Raw genomic sequence first — 11,483 nt, forward strand, 5'->3', positions numbered from 1 at the left:
AGGACTGATGCTGAAGCTGAAGCTCCAAAACTTTGGCCACCTGATGTGAATAGCTGACTCATTGGAAAAGACCCTGATGCTGGGAAAGATTGTGGGCAAGAGGAGAAGGGATTGACAGAGGATAAGATGGTAGGATGGCCTCACTGACTCAATGGACATGAGTTTGAGCAAACTCCAGGAGATAGGAAAGGACAGGACAGCCTGGTATGCTGCAACCCATGAGGCTAGAAAGAGTCAGACCCAACTTATCGACTGAACAACAACAAAGATGACCTGTATTGGTGTTGCACAAACCAAGTTAGAATACCTGCCTCACTACACATAGCTCACTTACTAATGAGCTATCTTGGGCAATCTCCCTAACCTCTCTAACCTTCCATTTCATTATCCTTAAAGTGGCAATTATAATCATCTCTACCTCATAGGATTGTGAAAATAAATTAGACAACACATGCCATGGACCTGGCTCACTGTTCCATTTCCTTCTCCAGGGGATCTCCCTGACCCAAGAATTGAACACATGCCTTCCGTATTGCAGGCAGACTGTTTACCCTCTGAGCCACTAAGGAAGGCCCTTCTGATACACAATAAGTGTTAAATAACTTTTAACTATCATCATCATCTTCTTCACTATCATAGTGAAAGGCAACTGCAAACGGGTCCCATTTCTTCATCCTTCCCTTCACCTTCACTCTTTGCAATGAGATTTCACAGCTCTTTCATTAAGAGGAGCAACCTCTTTCTCCACCTGTTGAATCTGGACTGAGCTGGGACTTGCTTCAGTTAACAGGAGGTGGTGTGCTAGTTTCCAAACTAGGTTTCAAGAGATATTGCATGTTTCTGCTCATTCTCTTGGAGCCCAGCCTCCATCATGCAGTCAAGCTCAGGTAATGAGAGCTACCAGAAGATGAGAGACAAATGCAGGAGTCCATTGTCCCACCAAGGCTATCCTAAACCAGCTGACAGCTAGCCAAGCTCCAAATACATGCCAAAGCTAAATCCAGAACAGCAGAGCTATCTACATAACCCACCCATGACCACAAATGCATGGCATGATTCCAACCAGGATGAGAATGACTCAACTGATATATCATCTCATGAACAATATAAACACTAATTCTTTCAAGTCCATGGGTTTTAAGGTGGTATGCAGAAAGTTTTAAGGTGGTGCAGAAAGAACTACTATGCAATGTTCATCATTTCTGTCCTGAATTTACAGAGCTTCCATGAAGCACACTAGCATCTAAAACTTTCTGAGTACCTAATGTGTGCCAGGAACCTGATTCCATTACGTCATCTTGACCACCCTTTTGTTGTTGTTGTTCAGTTGCTAAGTCGTGTCTGACTCTTTGCAACCCCATGGACTGCAGCACACCAGGATTCCCTGTCCTTCACTACCTCCTGGAGTTTGCTCAAATTCATGTCCATTGACTCAGTGATGCTATCTCACCATCTCATCCTCTGCCACCTTTATCTCCTTTTGCCTTCAATCTTTCCCAGCATCACAATCTTTAAAAAGGGGTAGCTTAAATGGTAAAAATCTGCTTGCAATGCAAGAGACCCTGGTTCGATTCCTGGGTTGGGAAGATCCCCTGGAGAAAGGATAGGCTACCCACTCCAGTATTCTTGGGCTTCTCTAGTGGCTCAGCTGGCAAAGAATCTGCCTTCAATGTGGGAGACCTGGGTTTGATCCCTGGGTTGGGAAGATCCTTTGGAGAAGGGAAAGGCTACCTACTCCAGAATTCTGTCCTGCAGAATTCCATGGACTGTATAGTCCATGGGGTCGCAAAGAGTAGGACACGACTAAGCGACTTTCACTTTCACTTTCATCCCAGTTTTACAGATGAGGAAATTGAGGCTTAGAGAGGAAAATCAGTGACCCCCCAAAGCCATCCAGCTGAATCAGGATTCCAGACCATATGTGTTTAAGCCCATTCCCCCTTTCCCAATGCTCCAGCTGGGACCCTGGGTTCAAGAGACTCACGTGCATGATGTCTGTGCTCTTGTTGAAAATCTTCATATAGGGCTTCAAAATCTCGAAGTGGAAGGCAGGTGTCAGCAGGCGACGGTGGCTGCTCCACTTGTCACCAGCACTCAGCAGGAGCCCATCCCCTAGCAGAGACAGCCACAGGGAGTGAGCAAAGGAACCTTTCCCAGGGCCCCCAAGATCATCCCCTTCACTCACAGTTACTCACCCAGCCAGGGCTTCAGGAAGCTGTAGAAAAACATATCCTTGGGTATGATGGTGGCTGACACAAGAAATAGAACATCAGGGACCATGGTGGATGGTGGGGGGGAGTAATAACATTTGGTGGGGGCTGGAGGCTCCCAGGAAGGGGTCTGAATTTTCCAAGCTCAGCATAGCAGGAATGGGGCCAAGAGTAGAGGAAGCTTGGAGGAGGTAGGAGGTGGGGGTGGGGGAGAAGGGGGACCAGACCAGGCTGCAGCACAGAGTGGACCCCATCAACACAACCCTATGTGCTTAGACACACTCCAACGTGACACAGCACGTCCCAGCACACCTGGACATGGCTCCTACATGGTTCAGCATATCCTAAATCCCCAAGCACAGCACAGCACTCTACAAAATGCACTTTTAAGCACCAAGGACATCATGCTTGCCCCAGCACTCTCTGACCTCTCCTGGAACATCTGACATGGTGGACCAATAGTGTTGATCTTCCACCACCCAAAACTGAAAAAAGACTTCGGCAACCAGAGAGAACTGGAGACTTTCCCAGAGTCATTCAGCAGGTCTCTGTCAATGCTGTCCGTTCTCCTGCTCAACCTGGTCTGTCCAGGAGTGGGAAGGGCTTGGGAGCAGGGGCCAGGGAAGAGGCTGGGAGGGGGTGCTCCTGGGAGAGATACCTGATGCCTGGAGCAGAGGGGCAACGAAGTTAGGGTGAACAAGCCGCAGGATGGGGAAGAAGGGCCCCATCCACCAGAGGTGGACGTCGCGAAAGTAGTGGCCCAGCTCCTCCACCAGCCGCATGCCCTCCTCATTGCTTTGCGCCTGGGAACAGGTGGGGTTGAGACCAGGCTTGACAGGAAGCACCAGAAGCTACACCCTCCTGCTTCATCCCCCTACCCACCACACCCACTCACCCCCTTATCCTCTTCTACCTGCATTGTTGACCTATACTCTCTCCATCTGAGTCAGCTTTTCTCTCTTGCTCTTTGTCTTTTTTCATGTCTCTCTATGTGCCTCTCTCTGTCCCCTTATTCTCTTCATCTCTGTATTTTGAGAGAGAGGGGGGAATGATGCAGGAGAGAGAGAAAGAGGGCAAGGGCGAGAGGTGGGAGGAGATAATGGGTGGATGGATGGAGAGATAGATAGATAATCTACTAATCCACTAGTCATTAGATGATGGGTGGATAGATGGATGGATAGAAAGATGGATGGATGGATGACTAGGTGATGGTTGGATAAATGATGGATAGGTATAGATAGATGGTAGGTGACAGATTATGGATGTATGGATAAATGGAAAATATATAGATAAATATGCAGATATGACAGACGTGATAGAAAGTGGGTAGATGGATTGATAAATAGGTAGAAGATAGATATGTTTGTATCTGTGTATATGTATTTTCTTTTGCTCCATTTATGTCTCTGTGTGTCCTTCTCTCAGTCTCTCTCCCTCACTCTTTCTCTGTATCTCTCTTTTGCTGCCCCTATTTCTTTGTCCATCTCTCCGACTCCCCATCCTTGTTTCTCCTCATCTCCACACCATCCCTGGCTCCCCACTGCTCTCAGAATCAATCCCCTGCTCCTACCTGGTCTCAAAGCCCTTGTCTCCCTACTCTCCTCTCCACCTTTTCTCTGCCTCTCACCTGCATCACCCTAGCTGCCCTGAACCCCTCCCTATGGCTCAAAACCCAGGTGCTCACTCTTTCACTTACAGGCCTCTGAGTGCACTAGTCCTCTCCACAGAATATACTTTCACTTGTTTTCTTAAAAAAAAAAAAAAGCCTATTAATTGTTCCCGACCCACTTCCAACAACTATTACTCCAAGAAGTCCTTCGGCCTGCCCCAATAGCAAAAGCCCTGCTTCCTCTCTGGGGTCCACCAGCCCATGTCTCTCCCTCAGACCCACCCAGACCACACAAGATCAGGGATATCTCTAATCTTGTGTGACCAAGATTGGAGGGTCCACCACAGCAGAGCCCAGAGCTCAGTCTCCGCAAGGATCCCCAAGCAATGTTCAGAACACCAGAACGGGGTTGGCAAATAAATGAAAGGGGGGAAAAAAGACAACCAAAAGTGTCTAAGAGCAGGAGGGGCCCTGGGACCTGTGGGAAGTGAACAGAAGTTTGCCAGTGAGGGGCTCACCGCCCTCAGAAACTGCCATGGCACCCACTACCACCTGTCCCAGGTGGACACCCGTGGTATTGGTGACAGATCAGGCAATGTCATGGTGGCAGAAAATGATGAGGAAGATGATGGAGCCCAGCCAGATCGTAAGTCCCTGGGGGCAGGTGAGTGAAGTGGAGCGAAGTCCCTCAAGCCCTGCACTGTTAGGAGGACATGCAAGCAAGGCAATAGTCATCACTCCCCAGAAGAAGCTGCTGCAGTGAACAGTGTGAGGGAACCTGCACAGATGGAGGGAATCTCTGCTTCCCATGCTTCTTCATGCCAGAGATGGGAGGGACTCAGAGGCTTTCCAAGTCCCAAGGGGGCATCCCAGGGCAAGGGAGAAGACATTCTCTGCCTACAGGGAGGATGACCTTAGCTCAAATAAATCATTTTTCTCATCCTGGGAGTGGTGCCAGCCCCAGGGGTGGACACATGAGAAGATCCCTATGGAGGAGGTTTGTCAGTAGCAGGGTGGACTTAGGACTTATCCCTGGGTTTTAAGTCTACATCTTTTCATGTTCTGGCCCATCCACATAGCCTCAAATTCCTTCCATGGTTAATGGTCTACAGTCCTGGGACTTTCCAGCCCTGGTTGACCCTAAGGGACACAGGTTAATTCTGCCCATCAATCAAGACAGCCCGTCTCACCTCTGAACTCCTTCTGCTGATGAGGCTTTATGCACAGTGCATCCTCTCTGTCTGCTAGCTAGCTAGCTACTGGGTTGGCCAAGAAGTGCATTCAGGTTTTCCATAGCATCGTATGGAAGGTTTGAATGAACTTTTTGGACAACCAAATATCTATCTAGGTATAGATATCTATCTGGTACATCCTGTCTATCTATTTCTCACAGTACATCCTAGCTATCTATCTCTTTCCTGAACCTATGGACACTCCCATGCTGCTACTATTGCTCTTTAGTCTCTCAGTGGTGTCCAACTCTTTATAATCCCATTTGGTGGACTATAGCCCACCAGACTCCTCACTCCATAGAATTTTCCAGGCAAGACTAGAGTGGGTTGTCATTTCCTTCTCCAGGCAATCTTCCCAACCAAAGATCTTCCCAAGAAGCAGAGATAGAACCTGCTTCTTGGACACTCCCATAAATCATGCCAATTACAAATGAAGAAACCGAAGCCATATCCCCCAAAAGAAGAAGAAGGGAGAGTTGCTTTCTGGTGAGGCACCCTCTCCGGTCCCTCAGGACACCCCATTCAAGCCCCCAGGTGCTCCAGGTAGGTGAACATAAGTCTTTTTTACCTTTGTGACTGCTCCTTGCTCACTGGGGACTTCCCAGGTGGCACTAGTGGTAAAGAATCTACTTGCAAATGCGGGAGACACAGGTCCAACCCCTAGGTCTGGAAAATCCCACTCAAGTATGCTTTCCTGGAGAATCCCATGGACAAAGAAGCTTGGTGGACTATAGTCCATGGGGTTGCAGAGTTGGGCATGACTGAATGACCGAGAACACACACGCTCTGCTTCCTAAGGACCCTGAGGCATCTGATAAGTTCAGCTCAGAGAGGGAGAGAAACTTAGCCAAAGTCACACAGCAGGAGATACTGGAGGAGAAAAGCATGATTAAGACCAGCCTCCACAGCCAAGCCCTTGGATGGGGAGTCAGAAGGGTAACTTTAGGGCTCTCTGAGAACATTCCAAGTGAGAGGGTAACAGGCAGGAAGGCCAGGGGTCTCCAAATGGAGGAAATAGGCTGCAAGTGTCAGACATTTTTATCTCTCTTAAGCAGCAGGAGGAAACAAACTAGTGATATTTTTTTTCCTTCTCTATAGAAATTTAAAAGGTTTCTCTTAAAATACTGTGTTGCCATAATGACACCTGGTTTCACCTGAAGGTAACTATTCTCAAACCTTGAGTTAACCAATGCACTTTTCTTATGGAAATGTTTGTCTTAAGCTATGTTAATGTACTATGCATTTATCCCAGATTCTGTCTTAAAGTCGGTTCCACCTAATGGCTCAGAACCTACTTGACAAACCATATGTTATACCCAGACATTGTTCCCCTGATCTATGTAAACAAAACTATTTGTATGGTAATCTGCCCTTCTACAAGAAATTCAAGTCAGTCTACTCATCTGGTGCCGAGATTATTCCAAAATACATCTTATGGATGAGGGGCCTGGTGCCATTCTGAGTTTTAAGACAACCCTTCCTTTCATTAACAGACTGCTAGTAAAACACGTCTGAGCGACTTCACTTTCACTCTTCACTTTCATGCAGTGGAGAAGGAAATGGCAACCCACTCCAGTGTTCTTGCCTGGAGAATCCCAGGGATGGGGGAGCCTGGTGGGCTGCCGTCTGTGGGGTCACACAGAGTCGGACACGACTGAAGTGACTTAGCAGCAGCAGCAGCAGTAACTATATATAACATCCAGCTAAAAACTAGCATGGGGATATTCTTTCTGCCCCCTTCTGATGTCTATGTCAGAAGCTCTCTCTATCTCCTTTATACTTTAATAAAACTTTATTACACAAAAGCTTTGAGCGATCAAGCCTTGTCTCTGGCCCCGGATTGAATTCTTCTTCTCTGGAGGCCAAGAATCCTAGTGTCTTTTCATGGTTCAGCAACAACCTTTCACAAGCCCTGTAATCTCAGGCAAGCTTTACAATGTGCTTGGGACATACTGTTCTGTGAGATGCTGGTCTGGGGGAGGGGGAGAGAGGAGCTGGACACTTGTGCCTTTGGCCTTGGATGAGAATGTGAAGTGATGGCAAGTTACCCAGGCCTCCACCACAGTATTTCCAAACATTTATTAAACAGGCTGGGCCATGTATATATCATGTTTGTCCCCAGAGCAAACATCTAGGGTTATCCAGAGATGGATAATAAATAAGTAACTGGACAGTTAACTATTTAATCATGAGCAGGGCCAAGTCCATAAAACTGTGTTCATTTCACATTCTAGCAAGATAATACTCAAAATCCTTTAAGTTAGGCTTCAACAATACATGAACCAAGAACTTCCAAATGTACAAGCTGGATTTAGAAAAGGCAGATAAACCAGAGATGAAATTGCCAACATCAGCTGGATCATAGAAAAAGCAACAGGATTCCAGAAAAACATCTACTGCTGCTTCTACACTAAAGCCTTTGACTGTGTGGCTCTCAGCTAACTGTATAAAATTCTTAAAGATATGGAAATACCAGACCACTTTACCTGTTTCCTGAGAAACCTGTGTGCAGGTCAAGAAGCAACAGTTAGAACCGGACATGAACAGAAGACTGGTTCAAAATTCGGAAAGGAGTACCACAAGGCTATATATTATCACCCTGCTTTTTAACTTTCATGCAGAGTACATCATGAGAAATGCCAGGCTGAATGAATCACAAGTTGGAATCAAGACTGCCCCGAGAAATAGCAATAACCCCAGATGTGCAGAGGATACTATCCTAATGGCAGAAAGCAAAGAGGAACTAAAGAGCCTCTTGATGAGGGGGAAAGAGAAGACTGAAAAAAAAATGGCTTAAAACTCAACACTCAAAAAATTAAGATCGTGAATTCTGGTCCCATCTCTTCATCACAAAGAGATGTGGGAAAAATGGAAACAGTGACAAACTCTGTTTTCTTGGGCTCCAAAATCACTGCAGATGATGACTGCAGCCATAAAATTGAAAGATACTTGCTACTTGGAAGAAAAGCTATGACAGACCTAGAAAGCATATTAAAAAGCAAAGACATTACTTTGCCAACAAAGATCCATATAGTCAAAGATATGGTTTTTCCAGTAGTCACGCACAGATGTGAGAGGTGGACCATGAAGGTTGAGTGCCAAAGAACTGACACTTTTGAACTGTCATGTTGAAGACTTTTGAGAGTCCTCTGGGCTGCAAGAAGATCAAACCAGTCAATCCTGAAGGAAATCAACCCTGAATGTTCGTTGGAAGGACTGATGCTGAAATTTTGAAGCTCCAATACTTTGGCCACCTGATATGAAGAACTGGCTCATTGGAAAAGACCCTGATGCTGGGAAAGATTGAAGGCAGGAGAAGGGGACGACAGAGGACGAGATGGCATCATCGACTAAATGGACCTGAGTTTGAGCAAACCCCAGGAGATAACGAAGGGCAGGGCAGCCTGCTGTGCTGCAGTCCGTGGGGTTGCAAAGAATCAGACGTGACTTAGAGACTGAACAACAATAAATGAGCAAAGTCAGAGAGCAGAGTCTGGGGGAGTCAAAGGAAGCTTAGAGAAGATAGTTATACTTGAGCCAAAAATGGAAGGATAAGGAGGAATCCAGGGGGTAAACACAGGAAGGGGAGTGCTTCCTGCATCACAAGCAAAAACCCTGCAGTGGGAAGAGCTTGGTTCACTGAAGAGATAAAGCAGAAGCTCAGAGTGACCATGACATGCACAAGGCTAAGGAGAACTGCAGGTGCCGGCCTGGAAACATTTAGTCTTTATCTTCAGAGTGATAGGCAGTCATTGAACAGTTTTCAGCCAAGAAACGGCATGACCTAAATGGAATTTCAGAAAAGTCTATCCAGGGCTAAAAAGAGAAAGAGGATGGAGGGGATGCCAGTGGCAATAAGGAGACCAGAGAGTAGGCCTGGCAAGGATTCCTGGAGAAACATGATGGTGGATGGGGCCATGGGTGATAGGAGATGCAGAGAGGGGACAGACGGGGGACAGATTGTGGAGGCAGCACATTAGGACTGGGTACATGGGTGAGGGAAATGGGCAGGCTCAGGGGCCCCAGAGAATGGGATGTGGACAGCTATAAGGATGAACTAGACTGAGGGCAGGGGCAGGATTGGGGAGGGAGCCATGAGTTCAGATTCTGACCAAAGAATGGGGTGTTTATGAGACCCTCCCCCTTCACGTGAGAAGAGGAGGAAGGAGCTGGATGACCTTGGGATCAGGAGAGATGTGAACTTGAAATTCACTTATGGAGGAAACTGATGGTCGCCTTACGAGTTGGAGTCCTAGGTAAGGAAATATCCTCAGAAGAAACAGAAGAAGGAGAAAGGGTTAGAATGCTGGGGGTGGGGGTTCCTCACATGGAAAGATGGAGCAAAGGAGGAGCCAAGAGGAGACAGAGGAGCTATGGGGATTAGGGGAGAGACCAGAGGAGGGTGTGTGCTGGAACCAAGAGGAAAAGCAGGTTTCAGGAGGACAGGGTGGTCCACAAGCTCAGAGAGCTGCTGGGAGTTGGATGAGATGGGGCTGGATGGAGTCCATGGGATGTAGAGACCTAGAGATCACAGCCATCTGGCAGAAGCAGATGCCAGATGGAGGTAGGGACCAGACTGGAGCAGGAGAAAGCAAACAGAGAAATGGAGGCAGTGAGTGAAAACAGCTCTGAGACAGCAGATCAGAGGTTTTATTCAGAAGAAAGCCCACTGGGAATGGGCAGGTGGGGATGTTCATGTCACCTCTTTGTCCTGTTTTGTGACCTCTAGCATCATCGTGGAGAAAAGATCAGAGCGCTTGGAGGGTTTAGCTCTTATTCAAAGAGTTATGAAGGAAAGCCCAATTGGCCAGACACCACAGCCCAAGTACAAAGGATGGGAATCTAAGCTAAAGGTGTCCAAGGCAGTAGAATGGAAAGGAAGCCATTGGACTGCGGTGTAGAAGGGACTGGATATCCTGGCAGGATCTAGGATGGGAGATGAAGAAAACAGAAGCTCAAAGGAAGACGGGTTGTGATCAGAGAATGCAATCCTCAGATCAATGGTTTTGGAGGTGGCGCCCTTACGGGTGATGACAAAATCCTAAGTGTGATTGTGGCAAAAAGGGGCCGACTGAACACAGAGGAAAGGCCTCTGAGGATAAGGCTAGGAAGGTGGGCCAGAAGCCTCCTTGCAGGAAGTTTGACCATTAGAGCAGAGTGATTCTGAAAAAGAGAGTGGTCCACTTTTATCCAAGTTGGGCAACAGGGCTCACTGATACGTCTTGGGGGTGGAAGGCAAGATAGGTAAATGAAGGTGCCTGAGGAAAGGGAGAAGGAGAGACTGTCCACACATTCCTCTGACCCCATGGCGGAAGATGGGGTGGGGCTCATAGTTAATTCCTATTGGGAACCAGAAGCCCACAGAGGAGTAGATGCTGGCCCAAGGCCCAACTGGAACAGATCCTGGACAGTGGCTCTGAGGAGGCCTCAAGACCAGCCTTACAGTCTGTGGGGACACCACGGGGCCCAGCTCTCTGCAGCCCACCCTGAGAGCCCCTCAAATGTGCACAAATGTGGGGAAGACAAGCAGGAACATGACCCAAAACAGGCTTGGGGTGAGGACGGCATTGGGGAACAAGAAAGGCACAGGGGGGACTTCCCTGGTGGCCCAGTAGCTAAGACTCCATGCTCCCCGTGCAGAAGGCCCAGGTTCAATCCTTGGTCAGGGAACTAGATCCTGCATTCTGCAATTAAAGCTCCCACATACAGCAAAGGTTGAAGATCCTGCGTGCCGCAACTAAGATCTGGTGAGTGAAATAAGTAAATTTAAAAAAGAAGAAGAAGGAAGGCATTGGAGCATAGGATGGACAGAGAAGAGAGGACTGGACCCAGTGGGTGGGAGGTGAGGCAAGAGGTTTCCCTTGCTACCACAGACCCCAGCCTAATCCCAGACTCCCAGCTCTCTGAGCCCCATTCCTGACCCTCAGGAAGTCTATCTGCCCTGATCCCCCAGACCTATCCTGCTGCCCCCACTCACCAGGCCGAGGTGACCCCAAAACCAGCTCCGTTTGGGGGGCTGCGGGAAACACCGGAGGCGACAGCAGTTGTCATAGAAGGCGTAGATCCAGGCCAGGACGCGGGCCAGGACCCAGGAGGCCCCGACCAGCAGCAGCAGCAGCCACGGGGAGGCTGCCACCGGCCCGAGTCCCAGCCAGGACAGGCTCAGCTCCAGCATCCTGTGGTCAGATGGGGTGGAGGGTGAGTCCTGAGGATGAAGGAAGAGACAGTGATGGTCAGCTGTGAGGCAGAGATGGAAAGAGGGAGAGGAGCAAGTGAGTGAGGGGCAGGGATGGGCAAGAAGGGCTCAGAGACAGACAGGGACTGGGAAAGGGGAGGGAGAAACAGAAATTCAGAGGAAGAGGGAGAGAGAAAGAGAGACAGAGGAAAATAAAGAAAGAGAAAGGGAAGGGAAATGAAAGGAAGAGAGAGAAG

The 11,483-nt window shown here is 48.2% G+C and overlaps 1 protein-coding gene across 1 annotated transcript in view; it reads right to left on the reverse strand.

Annotated features, from left to right (window-relative positions):
* The window catches only part of LOC129641946 (cytochrome P450 4F6-like), a 34,289-nt gene extending 23,039 nt beyond the window's left edge, over positions 1–11,250 (reverse strand). Inside the window, exons 1-4 of the mRNA XM_055566520.1 lie at positions 11,029–11,250; positions 2,869–3,013; positions 2,196–2,249; positions 1,985–2,112 (exon numbers count right to left, since the gene is read on the reverse strand). Of these exons, the coding sequence (XP_055422495.1) occupies positions 1,985–2,112; positions 2,196–2,249; positions 2,869–3,013; positions 11,029–11,226 (525 nt within the window). The 5' untranslated portion in view covers positions 11,227–11,250. The remainder of the gene's footprint in view (positions 1–1,984; positions 2,113–2,195; positions 2,250–2,868; positions 3,014–11,028) is intronic.
* Between the last annotated feature and the right edge of the window lie 233 nt (positions 11,251–11,483).

The sequence above is a fragment of the Bubalus kerabau genome, chromosome 1, assembly GCF_029407905.1.
Source record: "Bubalus kerabau isolate K-KA32 ecotype Philippines breed swamp buffalo chromosome 1, PCC_UOA_SB_1v2, whole genome shotgun sequence".
Taxonomy (NCBI): domain Eukaryota; kingdom Metazoa; phylum Chordata; class Mammalia; order Artiodactyla; family Bovidae; genus Bubalus; species Bubalus kerabau.